General features: G+C 44.7%; 1 protein-coding gene across 6 annotated transcripts in view; it reads right to left on the bottom strand.

The window, feature by feature from the left end:
* The window catches only part of KIF1B (kinesin family member 1B), a 147,098-nt gene that overhangs the window by 79,064 nt on the left and 47,045 nt on the right, over positions 1 to 20,989 (bottom strand). For 3 of the 6 annotated variants that reach the window (XM_058674954.1, XM_058674937.1, XM_058674947.1), the window contains exons 5-13: positions 20,015 to 20,080; positions 15,858 to 16,036; positions 15,205 to 15,316; positions 11,892 to 11,969; positions 10,814 to 10,879; positions 6,149 to 6,224; positions 5,363 to 5,441; positions 4,157 to 4,299; positions 358 to 491 (exon numbers count right to left, since the gene is read on the bottom strand). In XM_058674954.1, the coding sequence (XP_058530937.1) occupies positions 358 to 491; positions 4,157 to 4,299; positions 5,363 to 5,441; positions 6,149 to 6,224; positions 10,814 to 10,879; positions 11,892 to 11,969; positions 15,205 to 15,316; positions 15,858 to 16,036; positions 20,015 to 20,080 (933 nt within the window). Of the gene's footprint in view, positions 1 to 357; positions 570 to 3,258; positions 3,301 to 4,156; positions 4,300 to 5,362; positions 5,442 to 6,148; positions 6,225 to 10,813; positions 10,880 to 11,891; positions 11,970 to 15,204; positions 15,317 to 15,857; positions 16,037 to 20,014; positions 20,081 to 20,989 lie in introns of all 6 variants that reach the window. The other 3 variants (XM_058674930.1, XM_058674943.1, XM_058674961.1) reach the window with 2 other exon arrangements.

Below are 20,989 nucleotides of genomic sequence, written 5' to 3'. Positions count from 1 at the left end.
CTTGAATGTTAAAACTTTGTTTTAACTATATATCAATTTCATTAATGAAAGGATGGTTCTACACAAATTGTATCTTCAAATGAAACCAAAAAGATCTCAAGTCCAACTAAGATTCTAACTAAACAATTTTACTATAACCTAAAAAATAAAAGTACCTCAGAATTAAGACACATATCCACTTACCAGTTACTGTGCATGGTCAACCTATTGCCTGTCTGTAGAGTCTTCCCACCTCTTCCCGGCTATGTCAGACTCAAGCATTTTATTGAAAATTAATTCACGTGCTTTCAGGGCATTCCTAAGAGCTGGTGGCGCTCAGTCCCAGTTGGCACCTTGCGTCCAGCTGGTGGTGCTCACCTTTAGACGTTCAATGGCCTCCTCTCCTCCGGGTGTAGACATGATCCGCTCCTGAATACTGGTCACAGATGCTAAGCCCACCTGACTACTGAGTGAGCAGGAAGATGGAGATGAAGTAAGGGACCCCATGGACGCTGTGGAGAAATTGCCAGGACGTTGATTCTCAGAGGCTAGCAAGTACCTATGCTTATTGTTCTGAAAATCTTTCAGATCTGGGAGACAGAAAAGAGGGAAGGCAGGAAAGTGGAGAGGTGGGCAGGGAGCAGAGGAAGAAAAAAAAGACAGGAAGGAAGACCAGTATAAGAAAGGGTAGCTTCAAAGCGCCAAGACGAAGACACGTTATAACACAAAGACAAGTCTAGATGGCAGTTCTGAAACATGTCTCTCTCCAGTACCGACACGTGGGTATCCTAGAGGCCAACACCCCCATCTGAATGTAGAAACAAAAAATCCCACTGCACCACATCTGGCAGGGGAGAGCCAGAGCCTCAGAGATGCTCCTTGAGAACTCTCCCTAAACAGCCAAACTACATTCCTGTCCCCCAGGTCTACAATGCTCACAAGCTGAGCATGTAGTAATGTCTTCTGGACAGTAACATTTCATTGTACTACATGGATTCTTGAAATGTGCTTTACATTAAAAGGAGAGGGAACTGTGAATGTGATAGGAATTTTACGTAAGTCCTGACTAAGAACTCAGGACCAATAAGGAAGACTTGATAAACAGGGTTGATGTAGTTTCTAGTCATTGACCAGAGCAAGATAAACCAGGCCTTCTGTTGTACACTTGAAGAAAGGCCCTTAGTTTTGCCTAACAGAAAGATCAGCAAGGAGGAACTGGTAAATCCACCTCCTAGTATAAGATATAAATTTTCTGAGAAGACTAATTTACTATCAATCCTGCAATTAAATTTAGCTTTGGTAACAAACAAGTCACCGTCACCCAAATAAATTCATTCCTTGCTACTTGTGCTTTCTTTTCTTAGTCACGCACTTCAAATGAGAAAAGCCAGTTATTGTGCATTCCTAATTAAACAAAATTTCATTCTTAAATATGATAAAAATCAATATTTTTTAAAATTCATATCAAAACTGAGTTTTCCTTAAAGGATATAATAAATAACACAAGTAGCTGGAAAAAAAACTAGCTTTCTTAGCAGCTGCCAATCTCTATCTAATCAAAGCCAGTTCTTGAAGCCCCTTGTAGGCGGCGGTTGCTTCAAGACAGTTTGAAAACCACCATCTGCAAGTTTAGAACACAGGAAAACAAGCTAGGGGCACTTTTTAAAACGGGAGCAGAAACTGGAACAAAAAATGAGCCACCAGATGACGGCAGCAAGGTGGGAAGGCTGGGAGGGATGTGGTTTAGAAGGCCTGGCGAACACATGCAAGTCCTGAATGGAGTTTGGAGATGCCAGTCAAAACAGAAACTGAGAAGCAACTGGGCTGTTTTCCTTCATGGATATAGAAGTAAAACTTGGTCATGCATGGCTTTTCAGGAAATGCAAAGCTGGTTCAGAAAAGCAGTAGGCAACAAGCTGGTAGCAGCAACACCTGGAGCACAGAAGCCAGAACAGGGGGCATCGGTTCCACCTTGGCATCATCAGCTTTGGAAATCTCAGACAGAGCCTTCCAGTCCAACAGTCACCTGAAGCTTAGGGTATCACAGCACCTCCAAGACCTAACCTCACCCCCACATCTGGGATCACATTCGGTGTTCTCACTGTCCAACAGGCCTTGTTACATGGCTTAGAGAAATAAATCAGTAAGAATCCAACAGCTAACCACTAAATCAGGATTCATTTATTCTGAGATAAGAATTCTTGGCTGAATTGTTTTGAAACAATAAAACATTTCTTCACCCATTTGATATGTATGGAGAGAATAGTAAGATGTGATCCCATTTAAAATGTCTTCATTTTAGACATCTTACACATCTGTGGCTTTTTTAAAATGTGTAATTTATGAAAAGGAAAAAAATGCTGTAATCATCTAATAAGCCACGGTCCATAACATGGAGCAAACCGAATCAGCATGAGCACAAGTGTGCTGACTGGACCTCTATACAGCCGTTGCCAATGGAAACACTTGTTTTCATTATATACGCAAGAAGGCACAGGTCTATAGTGCTAATTAAAAGAGGTTTTTAAATTAAATAATCAGACCCTAAAGGAAGCAACTTAAACAACTTTAAAATAAAAAAAGATGCAAGTACAAAAATGGCTGAAAAGAAGGGCTGCAATTTAACACTACCCAAAATGATTAGAGTGGGTAACACAGGCAAACTAATCCTCTGACATTCTACGGACAACCAAAAAACCTGAGCTGCGGGGCCAGTGCTGGTTAAGCCATGGCCTACAATGTCCACATCCCATGTGGGCATCAGTTCCTATCCTTAACTGCTCCACTTCCATCCAGTTCCCTGCTAACGTGCCTGGGAAAGCAGTGGAGGACAGTCCAAGAGCTTGGGCCCCTGCCACCATGTGGGAGATCCAGAGGAAGTTCCTGGCCCCCAGCTTCCGCCTGGCCCAGACCCAGTCTTTGCAATCATTTGGGAAGTGAACCAGGGGATAGAAAATCTTTCTCTCTGCCTCTCCCTCTCTCTATAAATCTGCTTCTCAGATAAACATGTAAATCTTAAAAACAAAAAACACAAAACTAGAAGTTGCTATCACCACCATCTATAATTTTGCGTTTAATTTTATCACCCAAGGAAGCTGACCTACAGCAGGAGTAGCAGCGACTCCCAGGCCTCTGCAGTGGGGAGCCCAGTACAGGACCCCTGCGGGTTATGCACTGTGCTCTGTCTGGGATTTCCCAGTTAGCATGGCTGGCATGCAAAGCTCATTTTAAGGTTGATCCAGCAGAACACTGGAAATAACCACTATGTGAAATACACACATTTGCCTCCACTTCCAGAGTAATCATCGATCAATGGGTCAACTGAATCAACTGAATCAGGTAAGCAGGAGGGAAAACAGGAGAAGGGTCAAAGTTCAGATTCAGCAGTGACACAGTAAGGGGAGAGAACGGTAGCTGGCATTTGGGAAAATCAAAAAAGTGCACATGGAGAACATATTATCATGTTTATAAACCAGCTTCACCTGGACTGAGGCTGCAACCAAGAACACCTACTAACCAGAAGAGGCCTTGGAGACATCAGAACGTCGAGAACTGTAATGTTAATTCCACACTCAAACATAAAAATATACTTTATTAAACCAACTCATCTTCTACCACATTACTTTGCAGCTAAAGAACCCCCTGGGGAAATCTTTCGATTAGACATTATACAGGCAGATCATGGAACCTTGTTAAAAACATGATACAGGACAATACTTTCTAGAAGTTGAATTCTTAAACTTGAAAGGAATTAAAATTTTCCCCTTCAACGGTGAGTCTCTGGAAAGCAGACTCAGACAGTGGCTTTCCACAGAACATTCCACCCACCACACTAATCCACAGAAACCATGCAACAAAAACATTTCATATAACTTTTTTATGAAGTCATCAATTGTGTGAGAATAAGCCCAACATTTCAAAGAAACTTCACTGCTAAACTGAAATGTAACAGAAACACAAGTAGTGACATCTGTGTTTCACAGCAAGTTTCTTAAGTTTAAATGGAGAACCTTGCATATAAACGAATCCTGATATAATTTTCATTGGTTTTTTTTTTAAAGAAAAAAAAGCCATTTCACTTCTACCTAGTTTCCTCAAGTTCCTTGAATTCAAGTTTATCTTCAATAGAACAATGTTGAAAGGGATTAGCTTTTGTACTGAGCCCAAAGTTACTTACTGTCGATGATGTCGCCCAGTCCCTGAGCGCGAAGAAGGTCTTTGAGCCGCGTAACCTCCTCTTTCAGCTCCCGGACCAGCTTGGCATTGGGGTCCTCATTGATCACAGCATTGCATTTAATTTGTTTTGCACGATCTGCATATCTAGATCCAGAAAGAAAATTCACTCTTGCCATTTCTCAGATGCTCTGCTTCTTTTGAGTGACATATTGTTATTTGTAAACAAAACATGTTCAGTATTTACACGTTTTATGAGCCTCGATGATATTGTATTAAGCTCTACAGTATGTTTGCTCAAAGGTATACCCTTGACAGTAATTGGAGCTTTCAGACAAATTTAAATGATTTCTCCAAGATCACAACAGAAATACACACCAGACATGAGACTCAAACAGAAATGATCAGCCTACCCAGCACTCCTTTTACATAAAATTCACCTTTAATGGAAAGAGTGCAGAGTTCCAGACTAATGGGAGAGGATCCATTCACATTAAAAAATGCTCTGTGAATGAACAGTGTGCACACACTGTTTTCTTGATGATACAATACTCAAAATCTATTTCTTTCTACCACTTGCACATCACTAACATTTCTACTGTGACTACAAACACAAGAAGGAAACATTCATTTTTATAGAAGTGAATGGTCGGAGACAATTTTATTATTATCTGAAAAATCTCACTTGAATAATTTTAACTTATTTCCTGTGAAAATGTTCCTATCCTCCAATGACAAACTGCGAGCTAATCCTCTGCCAGTGCTGCAGGCATCCACATGGGCACCGGTTTGAGTCCCAGCTACTCCACTTCTGACCCAGCTCCCTGCTGGCGGCCTGGGAAGGCAGCTGGGGAGGGCAGGGCAGCGGGCCCCTGCATCCAAGGGGGAGACCTACAAGAAGCTCTTGACTCCCAGCGTTGAATCAGCCAGCTTTAGCAGCTGCAATCATTTGGGGATGAACAAGCAGATGGCAGATCTCCCTATATGTATAACTCTATCAAGTAAAATAAATAAATCTTAGGCCAAAAAAAAATCACAAACTATCAATATGTAAATTGCATTATAACAAAGATCTTTTTCCCATGCATTATGTTATAAGAGGTTATCATTTCCATGAATGACTACACACAACCTAAGAACACTTTGGTCTAACAAAATGACGCGTGATGGCAGTGTGACCTATTCGGCCACGACGAGCAAGCTTGGGTACCTCAGAGTGCTCAAGGTCTCATCGTAATTGATGTCTGCCGGGCTCAGAGCAGCGACCATTGCAGTCCGAGAATTGCCACCTAAGGGGGATGAAGCACAAACATCTCAAATCACTCCATTTAGAATGAATTTCATTTGGTGTATAAAATCTGATGGCATGATCTCAAATCCTACTATTTAATCAAAAGTCAGCAGTTTTCTTCAGTGGTCCCTTGAGAGGCACTGCCATCCTCCAGTTGTGGTGTCTGGGTTCCATTCACGTCTGTACTCCTACTCCTGAACTCACTCCAATCTAGATCTCAGCCACCCCACCGAAACTGCCCTTGGCAATGGGAGAAACAGCAGGTGCCGGGGTTAAGCCCAACAGCCCATTCTCATCCTCTTCCTTCTGTCACCAAGACCTGACTGCTTCTTCCTGGCTAAGCAGCAGTGAATAAAGGCACAGTGACATGAAGTTGAAAAACATGCGCCAGAAGGAATATGGCTGGCTATGTCTGACTCCAGGCACCTCAATGAGCGCGAATTTACCGAGGAATTTCAATCAGGTGTGAGGAGTCAGAAACACGCGGTTCACACCCCAGAACAAAAGCAGTATTTAATAGGGAGCAAGCCCAACTACTCGAAATCAGGGGAAAAAACGCAAGCAAGTATGGGACACACAAGTCAGTAGTATCAACACCTAGACATTATTCTTCCCCCAAACAGACCCAGACAACCTCCAACAGTAATCCACAAGTGGCTTTAAAAAGACAACCACACAGGCAGCTTTCCCCAGCACTCAACAAACCTAGATTTTCTCGAAGAAGCCAAGTAAGTACAGAATCCCTGTAGGGAATAAAATCCGTTTTCTTCTTCTTTTTACTCTGTTGAAAAGAAAAGAATGGCCTTAGTGCTAGCAGGTGGGGAGGAGAGAAATTCACATGAAATCAGTCCAAAATCCCCAAGTAAACTGAATGACAAGAGAAGCCCGTCATACGAGGATTTAGCGTTGTTTCAATTCTTCACAACAGCTAAAATCATGCAACATTTTTCCTCCTGAAAAATGGGTAGGACATGAAAGCCAAAAGAAGAGTTCTCAGAGCTGGGCAAACCCACCAGGCAGATTCAACCACTTCAGCAGGATTTTTTTTGCTTTTGTTTGTTTGTTTGTTTGTTTTTCTTTTACCCATTACTTTTCAATTATTCCCCCAAACACTCTTCAATATTTCTGAAACAATTCTGGGTAAGTTGCCCACATGACATGGACCTACCTCAACAGACATGGCTATTCTCAAATACAGATTGCAATGACCAAATACAGGAAATATCACAGCAATACAATACCATTATTTAATATTCTATTCATATGTCTTCAGCATCTGTGTTTTAAAGCAAGTCCAATACTTCATCTATAAATATTTTAGGTATCTTTAACAGACTTTTTGAAAAGAGAAAAGAAACCTAAGAATCATTATCACACTTAACAAATAAGAATAATTACTTAATCACAGCAATACTACATAATAAATTTTACTTTTCAGAGGGGCAAAATGAATTCTGTTCATCCCAGATTGGGTATAAAGAAGCGAGTCATTTAAATTAACGGAGTTCCTTGGAGTCCAGCAAGATGGCTCAACTGACTAATTCAAGTATCAGCATCCCACACGAAGGTCAGCTGAGTCCCGGCAGCCCCCACCCGTTGTCTGGGAAAGCAGCAGAAAATGCCCCAAAGCCTTGGGATGCTGTACCCAGGGGGGAGACCGAGAAGAGCTCCTGGCTCCCAGATTAAGACTATCACAGCTACAGCCACTGTGGCCATGTGGGGAGTGAACAAGCAGACATAAGATCTTTTTCTGTCACTCCCCCTCTCTCTATAATTCTGCCTTTCATGTTAAATAAATAAATCTTTAAGACAATTTCTTAATAAGCAATCGAACCATCAAGTGGTTGTTGCATGCCCTCATAAGTGATACGCATCTGCAACATTCTAAAGAAAACTGTTGTAGACTACACGCAGCACCAGGTGGGACGAAGGAAGGGGCTTTGCTTACTCTGGAGATTCATAAAATGCTAAAATGAATTACACGCACATACATATATGCATGTCACATATACACCACAAGATAAAGCAAAAAGTGCCAATGGTAGTGATCAAATGGAAGAAATTATATTCTCTGAAAGTAAAATTAATGTAAATGCTGTGTAGATAACAGCTATTCATGTCCTGCTGACTGACTGCTGTGTTGGGATGCTTTAAGAAACTACAAGGGGGCTGGGTGCGGTAGCCTTGCGGCTAAAGTCCTCTCCTTGCACACGCCGGGATCCCATATGGACAAAGGTTCGTGTCCCAGCAGCTCCACTTCTCATGCAGCTCCCTGCCTGTGGCCTGGGAAAGCAGTCGAGGATGGCCTGAAGCCTTGGAACCCTGCACCCGCGTGGGAGACCCGGAAGAAGCTCCTGGCACTTGGCTTCAGATCAGCTCAGCTTTGGTCACTGCAGCCACTTGGGCAGTGAACCAGCAGACGGAAGATCTTTCTCTCTGTATCTCCTACTCTCTGTAAGTCTGCCTTTCCAAAAAAATAAAAAATAAAAATAAAATCTTAAAAAAAAATTATCCATGACTGTCCATGGTAAGAAACAAGACATGAAGACATGACAGTACAAAGCATAAAGAAGTGTAATCAAATCTGTAATAATCCAGCTATGTTTTGGGAAGCTACCCTTCCCACACTAAGTTTACTGCCCTTTCCTGTGGAACTGCCAAGAGACAGCCCTGGACATCACCAGCAGAAGCGTCCTCACACAGAAAGCTTCCTCAATTTCTCTCTGGTTCCTTTATTGCTAATTCCTTCTCCAAAGCACAGCATGTTCCTAAATTGATTCTGGTGTGAAGCCTGATGACTCATGGTCACTCCAAACAGACCAGAGCCAGAAAACAAATGACAGAAGGATTCTTTCACAGTCTGGTTTCTGCTTAGGCATTCACAGCCTGCTCAGATGGAACCCCCAGCACTCAGTTCCGACAGGCCAGCCCGTCTGCCGGCGCCCACCGTACCTTGCTGGTGCAGTTGTCCTGCGCACGAGAGCATTGAGGAGAGAAAACCAGAGCGCAGGGTAAGCCACCAACGGAAACATAAAGTTCTGCTTAAATTTTAAGCCATGAACTATGACTTCTGACAGACAAGTGAGAAAGCATTTAATTGTCACAGCAAATGAAACAAGGCATTACAATAAGTTAGAGCATACAGTGAATAATACTTCTCAATTTCTAAGCTGTCTGATTAAGCCACTTACAGAAAAACTGCTTTAGTTTTAATATTCTACTGTGGGGGCCCGGCGGCATGGCCTAGCAGCGAAAGTCCTCACCTTGAATGCCCCGGGATCCCATATGGGTGCCGGTTCTAATCCCAGCAGCTCCACTTCCCATCCAGCTCCCTGCTTGTAGCCTAGAAAAGCAGTCGAGGATGGCCCAGAGCCTTGGGACCCTGAACCCGTGTGGGAGACCTGGAGGAAGTTCCTGGCTCCTGGCTCCCGGCTCCCGATTGGCGCAGCACCAGCCTTTGCGCTCACTTGGGGAGTGAATCATCGGACGGAAGATCTTCCTCTCTGTCTCTCCTCCTCTCTGTATATCTGACTTTGTAATAAAAATAAGTAATCTTTAAAAAAATATTCTGTGAAAGAATAAGACAGAATAAAACTGCAGTCAAGCGCCTTATAACGACGTTCGACTACACAACAGACCACATTGTGTTTTGGGTTGTTTTTTTTTTAAAGAAAAAAGTTATTTTGTTAATTTGATAAAAATGTGATACTTAAAATATATTAGTGTTAAAATTCTCACTGAGGAGACGTCACTAAATCCACACAGATCCCTATGTTCTTTTCATCTTGAATGTGAATTTCATGATAATGCAGACTGTGCTTCTTTTATAAGGAATAATTAGCAGAAAGGATACTTTGAGGATTAGCAATGTGATCCAGGTCCCCAGCTGTGCCAGTTGTGTGAACAGGGATTAGAAAGAAGGTATACGGGCCCGGCGGCGTGGCCTAGCAACTAAACTCCTTGCCTTGCACACACCAGTTCTAATCCCGGAGGCCCTGCTTCCCATCCAGCTCCCTGCTTGTGGCCTGGGAAAGCAGTTGAGGACGGCCCAAAGCCTTGGGACCCTGCACCCGCGTGGGAGACCTGGAAGAGGTTCCTGGTTCCCGGCTTCAGATCGGCGCAGCACGGGCCGATGCGCTCACTTGGGGAGTGAATCATCGAACAGAAGATCTTCTTCTCTATCTCTCCTCCTCTCTGTATATCTGACTTCCCACTAAAAATAAATAAATCTTTAAAAAAAAAAAAAAGAACGTATAGGAATCGACATACGTATTTTGCAGTGGAAAGCACTCCCATTGGGGAGGATATAGAAGTCACTGCCCAAGTATTTTTGCTACACATAATTTTCATCCCTTTCCACATCTCAGTGGTCTCATCTTGGGTTTTTCTTTTTTTAACTGTTTTATGACACAGTTCCACAGGCTAACAGACCACACTTCTAACAGGAGTACCAAAGACTACAACGGAGCCGAAAACATCCTATGCCACGACATCACACATCAGCGTTTTGGCACAACGCATTCCTCAGGCACTGACAGCAATTCCAGGGTCAACAAGCCCGCTGCACTGCCAGGCCAGCACGGTCACATACACATACACACTTGATGCTATCAGTGACTGCTTCTGGTGGACAGTCCTGTGCTTTTGGCTGTCATTGTAGAATATTCTCTCTCCGGTCATAAAAGTTGGCTGAAAGGCAATATGCCAGGATCTACTGGCAGCAGCCTCACACGTAAGCGGATGTATTCCATCAGCTGACCATCCTATACCCAGTGTGGCTGTACAAGTCTACTCTGACATGAGGGACCTGCCCAAAGACCCATTTCTCAAAGCACAGCCTGACCTGGAGTGCCCCATGACTGTATAACTGGCCTCCAAGCTGACAGCTTTCACCATGGCCAAACTGCCCAATGGACTCCAAATGCTAAGGTAAGAACACACAATTAATACACTCGGTTTTTATGGAATATGAAGGGCAGGCAGGCACTGCGGCACTAACAGGTTAAGTTGCAGTTCAAGTCCTGGCGTCTGTGCTACTGCCCGGCATCCTGTTAATGTCCCTGGGAAAACAGCAGATGATACCCAAGGTCCTGAGCCCGCTCTCTCCCCGCTACCCCCATCCTACCTCCTCTGCCACTCTGCCTTGCAAACAATAAATTCACCAAACTTTGGGTTCTCCCTCTAGCCTTTACATAATTCTGTTTTTACTTTCATTCTCCTTAATCTCTTTCGTTACAAAGTCTAACTCTGGCTACTTAGTATCTCATCTGAAAGGCTGCAGAAGTAGAAAGCTGAGCTCTGTAAAGGACAGCTCACCAAGTATGCCTGCTGAGGACAAACTCCCCCTCAGTGACGAAGTTTACAACTTACCACCTCTGCCAGAGCGGAGATGACTTTGCCCAAAGTCGTAAGAGATTTATTAATATTTGCTCCTTCCTGAAATAAAAGCAAACATGATAATAATTATGACGAAAAATGTCTACTGCTGTTCGCATTATCTAGAGAACAAGCGCCCATTTGCCAAATGCTCGTATGGGCTCGTTGTGACAGGTTCTCTGGTCCTCAAACTCCTCTTCTCTGCCTGTTCACACACTGGCATCACACCCTGACCCACATGCCCAAAGCATCTTCAGGACATTGGAGCTTTGGGTTCCCTCAGAGGCCACCTTCGCCCACCAACAGGGAGTTTCTGCTCCTGCAAAGCAGTGTCTCTCCAAGTCCATGCCTGCCCTCTCAGCCAGATCTTGGCAGACTGTTCCCATCACTGTCTCCAACTTCCAAATCTTGCCTAATTCTCAGAATGCAATTCTGCTCTCATCTCGATCATGAAGTCCTTCCTAGCGTTTGTACTATACAGTAATTTTGCATGAAATTACAGATCAGGAATTCACAAAATTTTTTTCTGTAAACACTAGACAATAATATGTTTGAGGGCCAGTGTTATGGCATAGTGAGCTAAGCCTCGTCATGTGGTGCTGACATCCCCCCGGTTCACGTCCTGCTGCTCCACTTCCAACCCAGCTCCCTGAGCATGGCCTGTGAAAGCAGTGGAGGAAGGTTCAGGTCCTTGTGCCTCCGCAGCCACATGGGAGACCCAGACAAACCTCCAGGCTCCTGGCTTCAATCAGCCCAACTCTGGACATTGCAGCCATTAAGGCACAGAAGCAGTGGACAGAAAAACTGTTTTTTCTTCTCTGTTTAATTCTACCTTCCAAATAAAAATCATAAAATTAATTTAAAAGTACATCTGGGGGCTGTTCAGTCTTTCAAATCTCTGCCAATTTGGTACCCAAGTGGTCACAGATAACACATAAATGAGTAGGAGCTGCTGCGTTTCGCTTTATGTACTCAGGCAAGAAGCAGCCTGGCTCTGGACCACTGGCTCTCCTTGTTGACCCGTGTTACAGAACATTCACCGACAAGGCCGCTTGTCTGCTAATACAGATACCTTTAATCGAGTTCCTTTGGCACCAGTTGAGTCAGCTCGCTCACTTCCCGCTAGATCTACCAGGCTGATCTTACTGACCTGGGAAAGAACAAGAACAGGGGCAGTTGGAAAGCAAGCAAGCAAGAAGCAGACAACATTTAAAGGCAAGTCATTTTTAAAAGATTAAGATAATGGAGAAAATTATACTTAGTATAGTTTCTGGATAGTTCCAAGAAGATGGACAACACACACTGCGATTTAAAGAACATTCACTACGCCTACAGCAAGTATCTTCATTCAAAACAAACAACTTTAGTACAAACATAACACTTTCGTGTTTTACTACGGAGCATCATAAGAATATGTATGAGACTCATCAGCACACTAAACGGAACACGGAAAACGAAGCTGTGAGGGTGGGCATGCTGGCCCAGCTCTGTTGCTGCAGGCTCTTGCGGAAGGAATCAGAGGATGGAAGATCTCTCCCTGGGGCTCCCTCACTGCCCTTCAAATAATTAAGTAAACAATCTTTTTAAAAAATGAAGTTTTGATTAACTTGACCTCTCACATATTGCTAATGAGCATGCAAAATGATACAAACACTTCGGCAGCTCCTTAAAAAGTTAAATGTATACCTGCCACAAGGTATTTACCAAGAGAAACAAAATAAATAGTCACACAGATTCATACACAAATATTTATGGAAGCTTCCAAAATTGGAAATAACCCTAACCCTAACCCAAAAGCTCCAAAAATTGGAAATAATTTAGATGTTCACCCACAGATAAAGAAACTGTGGAGTACTTAAGCAATGGAATATTTACCAGCAATGAAACGGAATGAGCTCTTGATATGCACAACACAGACAAATCGAAAAATAACCTTTTAGGGCTGCATGGTGGCACACTGGGTTAAGCTATTGCCAGCATCCCATATGGGCACAGGTTTGAGTCCTGGCAGCTCCACTTTCCATCTGGCACCCTGTTAATAATGCCCCTGGGGGGCCTGGCATGGTGGCCTAGCAGCTAAAGTCCTCGCCTTGAATGCCCCGGGATCCCATATGGGCGCCGGTTCTAATTCCAGCAGCTCCACTTCCCATCCAGCTCCCTGCTTGTGGCCTGCTTTGGGACCCTGCACCCTTGTGGGAGACCTGGAGGAAGAGGTTCCTGGTTCCTAGCTTCAGATTGGCACAGAACTGGCCGTTGCGCTCACTTGGGGAGTGAATCATCAGACAGAACATCTTCCTCTCTGTCTCTCCTCCTCTCTGTATATCTGACTTTGTAATAAATAAATCTTTAAAAAAAAATAATGCCCCTGGGAAAGCAGCGGGAGATGGCCTGAGTACTAGAGTCCCTGTAATCTACATGGGAGACCTGCATGAAGCTCCTGGATCCTGGCTTGGGCTGTTTGGGGAGTGAAACAGTGGAAGGAAGTCTCTCTCTCCTCTCTCCCTCTAACTCTTTCAAATATCAACAATTAAAATCTTCATGATTCAGAATAAGTAGTGTAGGGGCTGGTGTATGGCAAAGCAGATCAAGTTGCCAGCTGCAATACCAGCCTCTCCTATGGGCACAGTTCAAGTCCCAGCTGTTCCACTACAGATCCAGGACCCTGCAAACATGCGTAGGAAGACAGTGGAGGATGGCCCAGGCTTGGGTCCCTGCCTGCCACAGGCTCCTGGCTTTATCCTGGCCCAGCTTTGGCTATTGTGGTCATTGAGAGGGACTTCTCCCTCTCCCTCTCCCTCTCTTGAATCCTATCTTTAAATAAAACGAGTAAATCTTACAACACACACACACAGAAGGCACCTAAGTAGCCTCCCTGTAATGTACACAACATATGCCCACTAGAGAAAACGGGAACCAGGGCTGGGGTTGGGGCAGAGTGGGTTACGTCAAGCTTGACTCATCAAATCAGAGTCACAATTAGAGCTCTAGTTGCTCTACTTCTAACCCAGCTTCCTGCTCACGTGTCTTGGAGGGCAGTGGACAACGAGTCAGGGGCTTGTGCCCCTGCCACTCACTCAGGAGCCCTAGCTGGAGCTACTGACCCCTGGCTTCAGGCTGGTGCAGTCCTACACATTACAGCCATGTGGGGAGTGAGCCAACAACTGAGATCTCTCTCTCCCTAGGAAATGCACTTTTCAATCTTGAAAGAGAAGAGACAGAGACCTTCCACCCACTGACTCATTCCCCAAATAGCCACAATGACCAGAGCTGAGCTGATCTAAAGCCAGGACCCTAGATCTTCTTCCAGCTGTCCTACATGTTGCAGGGGCCAAAGGACTCACGCCATCTCCCACTGCTTTCCCAGACCGGGACGATGGGAAGTGGAGCAGCTGTGACACAAACCAGCACTCATATGGGATGGCAGCACTTGCAGATAGAGGGTCAGCCTGTTTAGCCACCGTGCCAGCCACAAAGATTGCTTTTTCTTAACTCTATTTTCTACCTTGTGGTCTCATTTAAGCACCCATGCTGAAAATTTGTTGTAGAATGGAGTTAAAATGCTAAGCACAGGTTACTAAACAGCTTACAATGAACATAGGAGCACCTCACCTTCCCTTCCAATCAACAGAGTTATACCTCATCCGCCCTTCCACTTAGTAGGGACAGTAGCAAAAGGGAGTTTTTAAAATCCCCACGCTTGGGACAGCATTGTGGTACTGCATATTAAGCTACTGCTTGAAACGCCTGCATCCTATTTTGGAATGCCAGTTTGAGTCTTAGCGTCTCCACTTCCTCTTTTTCTTTCTTTCTTTTTTTTTTTTTAACACTTGTTCTATTTTTATTGCAAAGTCAGATTTACAGAAAGGAGAGAAAGAGAAAAAGATCTTCTATCGGCTGGATTACTCTCCAAGTGGCCACAATGGCCAAAGCTAAGCTGATCCCAAGCCAAGAGCCAGGAGCTTCTTCCGAGTCTCCCACATGGGTGCAGGATCCCAAGGCTTTGGGCTGTCCTCAACTACTTTCCCAGGCCACAAGCAGGGAGCTGGATGAGAAGTGGAGCAGCCAGGATAGGAACCAATGCCCATATGGGATCCCGGCACATGCAAGGCGAGGACTTTAGCTACTAAGCTACTGTGCTGGACCCACACCCCTACTTCTGAACCAATTCCTGCTACTGTACCCAAGAAGGGGAAGTACATCAATTTGTGCCATGTGGGAGACTGGGATGAAACTCGTGGCTCCCAACTTCCACTGGCCCAGGCCTAGAATGTTTCTGGGGTGGACCAACAGAGCAAAGATTTCTCTCTTCCGTTGAAATGAACTCATGCATTTTTAGGAAAACTCCATCCTTCAGAATTCAAGCCTGGAGACTGCCGTTTTCCCACCTTCTCTGTGGAAAGGTTGGTCTCAGAATCTTGTTTCTTCTGGGTGAAAACAATGGTAAACACGGCATGGGAACGGCTACTCGTCTCATTCATGTTGGTAGCAGCCACGGTCCTACATAAAAAGGGACCATATGACAAAAGGATGCTCAGGTTGGAGTTAAAATGGACAGCAATCTCACATTACGAGCATGACAAAATCAATAGTTTTAAATTTATTCGCAGACTGCAGGACTGTCACAACTGTTGTCAGTACTGCCTTATCTGTGAGCCAATCAGGCTCCACCCACTCCAGCAACAGCCCCAACGGAACCAGGTTTCCCACTCCGGCAGTCCTTGTAGAAACCACTGAGGCACTCGATTTTATCATTAGGTGCTCCTCTGTCCTGGAATCAGTTACTTTCATAAACAGGAACATTTTACCACAACTTGATCAAACCCAAGAGTAAACCTGGCAGGCTTTGGCGATCCAATGTTTTGATGAGACACAACGGCCTGGATACACTGAAGCCCTTGGCCCTCCAGCAGAGCCCCAGCATCAAAGGGTCCCACAATCAAGCAAGTCTCTAGTTACACACATGGCCTCCAACTCCTAACCAGGGGTGAAAGGCCTCCAAACGCGCCAAAGACCCAGTCATTCACTTCCTTCCCCATACCTGGCCTTGTTTCCAGCATCCATGAGGTCCGCAATGTCTGTGTAGGAAGTGACCGCCAGCTTGGACAGGTCCTCCACATACGGTCCCAGGAGCGGGTGTTCACGCACTCGCAGGTTGCCCTTGTTCTTTGGATTCAGCAAATCTCGTACTCTCTCGCAGTAAATCTCCATGTAGCTCACCTAGGAGCACATAAAAGGGAATTCAAGTGTTGGAAAAAGAAATCACATACTGTAAAAGATTTTCTTGTATCTTTATCAAAAGCTCATAGTTAGGGATCGGCATCCTTTACAAAGTGAAGCCCCGCCCTCCCAGGCCCTCGGGGCCGAGACTGCACTGTGCAGACAAGCTCCAGCCTCCCAGGGCCAGTGCTGAGGCAGGCAAAGCTGCCAGCTAAGATGCCACATCCGTACAGGCACCAGTTCGTATTCCTGTCCCAGCTGCCCCATTTCCCATCCAGCTCCCTTCCAGTGGCCTGCTTGGGCCCCTGCCACCCTTGTGGGAGACCTACATGAAACTCCAGGCCCTTGGCTTCAGCCTGGCAGCCCACGCCGTGGCAGCGCATGGGACGAAGCTACCCGATAGAAGACGGTCTCCCTCTCTGTAACCCCACCTTTCAGAGACAGAGAGAGAGAGCTCGTCCATCTACTGTCTCATCCCCAAGTGACAGCCCACTCAGGGCTGGGCCGGGCCAAAGCCAGGAGCTTCTTCTGTTTCCCACACAGATGTAGGGGTCCATCTTCAGCTGCTTTCCCAGGCACACTAGCAAGCAGCAGGACCAGAAGTGGAGCAGCTGGAACTCAACCTAGAGCCCATACGAGATGTGGGCACTGCAAGTGGAAGCTCACTGTGCTCCGCCACAGCTCTGGCAAACAAATGTTTTCATTTTGTTTTGCTTTTAAGTATAGCCTTCTCACTTCCACAGAAAGAAGAAGGAACTGACACAGACTCTCTGGCACACAGTGGTGTGGTTGCTACTTCATTAGAAACATACTTTGGTAGCAATTTACCAGCTATCTAAATTTTCTCAAATTCATCTTTGTCAGTAACGCACTTCCACTAAGGGCACTCCAAGAGCTTGGAAGTAAGACTTCTACCCAAGACAGAACTAACAAATAATATCGACACTGCAGAGCACAGAGGCCGAGCGAGCTTGGAGACCACGACTCTCCAACCACACTGTCTCTTAACTACAGATAAGTGCACCCCCCCAGGAAGGGCGATGGCTTACCACAGAAAGTGGCAAGAACTTCCCAACACTTGGAGGCAAAGTGGAAGCCTCAAATGGTATATCCTAAACTCCTGTCCCCTTAGCAGGACTGTTCTATTACTGTGATGGATACATTAGACTAGCATTGCTTTAAAATAAAAATAAAATGGGCCTGGCGTGTTGGCCTAGTAGCTGAAGTCCTCACCTTGAATGTGCCAGGATCCCATATGGGTGCCAGTTCTAATCCCAGAAACCCCGCTTCCCATCCAGCTCCCTGTTTGTGGCCTGGGAAAGCAGTCAAGGATGGCCCAAAGCCTTGGGACCCTGCATCCCTATAGGCGACCTGGAAGAGGCTCTGGGCTCCTGGCTTCGGATCGGCTCAGCTCCAGCTGTTGTGGTAACTTGGGGAGCGAATCAATGGACAGAAGATCTTCCTCTCTGTCTCTCCTCCTCTCTGTATATCTGCCTTTCCAATAAAAATAAATAAATCTTTAAACAAAAACTAAACTAATTGTTCATTTTATTTGAGAGAGTGTACACACATACATACACACCCCAACAGAATGACAGAGCTCCCATCGGCTGGTTCATGTCTCAGATGATTTCAACAGGAGCTGGGCCAGGCCAAAACCAGGAGCTGAGAGCCCAAACCAGGTCCCCGACCTGACGGCAGGGAAACAACGCCCTGAGTCTTCACCCACTGCGCCAGCAGGAAGCCGGAGTCATGAACAGAGGCAGGACTTGAACCCAGGCCCTGACTGTGGGATGGCGGCCTCCGAGCGGCCTCAACCACGAGGCCACACACGTACCCCAGGCGACCATTTCTTAACTTACAGAAATTAAACATTTAATTAACCGAAACAGCTGGCATGCCTTAAAATCCATGATTACCAAACAACCAACAAGGTTCCACCAGAGGTCTGCCCACAGGAAACTAAGACTGCTCTTGCCAAGTGTGCACGCACTGGTGGGGGTAACAGTTACTCCTGCTGGGTAAATAACAAACCGAATCAGCTAAGAGGCCTTCACTCATGAACATGACCATCAAGGGTGGCTTTGCTGCTTACATATCAATAACGTCAGACTTGTAAAGCAGGGCGCAGGGCGCACCACAGTGCTTCTCCCAGGAACTTGACCCTCTGAATCACTCAAGCAGATAACACACACTTTACACTTTTAAATTTCTACAGAGCATCTAAAATGGAACCACATCTCCATTTCTATTGCCTTTTCTTTAAGTCTGATTTCACACTGGACTTAAATGTCAATTTACAAAAACTGAGAACCCTAAAAGATAAAGCCATCCATCAGGAGCGTAAAACAACACAACAAACACTGTTTCTAACAGCGAGTCATCTGAGAATGTCATGTGACACCTCATCATCCTGCTGTACCTAAATGTACACACAGAATCCCAGTAAGACAGAGGATCTTCTGGGAGAACCAGAGGTCCCGGATGACCCAAGTGAGGGCGACTGCGCTCTGCTCCTCTCTGGGAATCTATCCCAAGTCATCACTGCTGCTTTGACTTTTAAAGCAATTACAACAGGAAACTCCCTGCCAACCGTTATCTTCCAGGCACTGCTGTAAGTGCTTGGCAGACATCAACAACTAAAACAAAGGCCCCTGCCCCATTCTCTTACCAGTCCAGCAAAGGAGACTGACAGCAAACAGCAAACAGCAAAGACCGGCAGAACACGATTGGCACAATGAAAGAAAGGAAATACAACCGGGCAAGGAGCGCTGGAGCAGAGGAAAGCTGCCCCGCTCAGAGAGACAGTACAGGCAAGCGTAACGGAGAGCTGAGACCCTGGCGGGCAAAGCCCTGCACACGAGGGCACTGAAGGCAGAGCCAAAAGTCAACAAGTACCTTGGCAGAAAGTAGGAAAGCAGACAGCACAGGCCCCACAAATGTGGCAAGAAATCACAGTATCAACGAAGACGCTGTTCTCAACTCCAATCAAGCCTGTACTCTCAGGCTAATGCAAAGGAAAACGGTGTCCTCTTTATCATCTATAATCAAATATTCTCTCGTCTGGTTCAAAAGCCAACAGGCTATTTACAAAATCCATTTTAGCATAAATATTCTTAAAGTAGCACATTCCCTTTTTGATGTATAATAATAAGATATAACTCTTAACAACTTGTAAATGTATATATAACACTTTACAGATAAAGAAAAATATCAAAGAAATTAAATGAATCAACTCGGAATTGTATGAGTCTTACAGAAGAACAAAAAATTTCAGAGAGTCTAGAATTTGCCTGAAAGGCAACTTAGCTTCTCAAAACAGCAGGTTCATGTTCACAGGACACATTTTTTAAAAAAAAATTTTTAAACACACACACACAGAGGCAATTTTGTCCAACAAGTCAATGCGCACAAAGTAACCCTCCAGACCCCTCCCTGAAAGGGCCACTGCGGACATCAGCTGGAGAGTAACTCTCCAGGCCCACACAGGATTGTAACAGCGGCGGGCGGCGCAGTTCTGATTCTACATATTTAAAAAACCTGTATCTCTCAGAACTCATTATTAACAATATTAATAGGCAAAGGTTCACACCAATGAATAAGAAAAACACTGTGATCCCAAAATGCAGTCAGGTATATATATCACCTACCAGCTGCTCAACCACATTAGTAAAGAAATTCAGATTTACATAAGAGAAATCTTCATCCAGTTAGCGCAGATTCTTCCTAAAAGGTCATTTAACAATTCAAAAGTACTAATGACCAAGACACATGGGAAGGTAAAAACTAAAAACAAAAGCATGGACTACAAACCAAAGTTTAATTGCAACATCATTCACTACAGTCACTTAGTTCCAAAATTCCAAACTGCGGGCACAGTTACGGGACGTGCAGCAGTGGAGACCCCAAGCCTTGGGAGAGCAGCCCTGGAGGGCAGGGGGTGCAGAGACCCCCACTTCCGACCTGGGCTGTACTCACCTCCACAGAGTAGGACATCTCTTCATTACAGTTGTCATTGATTTTCTCAAACAGCTCCTCACATAACTAGGGAAGCAAATCAGAGAAGTCACAAATTAAACAAGTACCAAGTACCAAGTTAGCAAAACCCCTTTCCTCCTTGTCTCTCAAAATTTGAATGCCGTAAGTTCCGAGGAATAGTTAATATTCTGGATTACATTTTAAAGCTTTGGACATGCTCTTCTCGTCTGATCTTTGTCCTCATTCAACAACAGCACCTCGTAGTGTCTCCTTAGAAGGAAACGGGGTCCGCAACACGGGCCCCTGCATCTCTTACAGAGTTTGTCATTGGATACATAAGAGAAATCTTCGCATTTATTTAAATTTATTTAAGTTCAACTCCTAGTACAAAACTAGTATGAGATGGCTTTTCCATCTGTACTACATATTTTGTATGTGACTATTACTGACAACCCAAAGTATTTTTTATTTTATATTATCATTTACAATATACATAAATGCAAGTATACTATTAGGAGAAAGTAAATGAAAGAATGTTAAAAAAAATTTTAAGTCGGGGCTCGGCAGCGTGGCCTAGTGGCTAAGGTCCTCGCCTTGATCCCATATGGCTGCTGGTTCTAATCCCGGCAGCTCCACTTCCTCTCTATCTCTCCTCCTCTCAGTATATCTGACTTTGTAATAAAAATAAAATAAATCTTTAAAAAAGACAAATTTAAGTCAATTTATTTATTTGAAAAGGAGAAATACAGAGACAGATCTTCCATCCACTGGTTCACACACAAATGGCCTCAATGGTCAGGGTCGGGCCAGGCTGAAGCCAGGAGCCTGCAGGTCTGATCGGGTCTCCCACACAGGCAGCAAGGCCCAGGTTGTTGGTCTCAGTAAATCATCAAATGCAAAACCTTTCTCTCTCTCACTCTCTCTCTGTAAAAACTGCCTTTCAAATGAAAATAAATAAATCTTAGAGCCAGTACA

Source organism: Ochotona princeps, chromosome 2 (assembly GCF_030435755.1).
Source record: "Ochotona princeps isolate mOchPri1 chromosome 2, mOchPri1.hap1, whole genome shotgun sequence".
NCBI classification, from domain to species: Eukaryota; Metazoa; Chordata; class Mammalia; order Lagomorpha; family Ochotonidae; genus Ochotona; species Ochotona princeps.
Note: the sequence above shows the minus strand (reverse complement) of the source record. Positions and strands in the feature narration are given on the sequence as shown.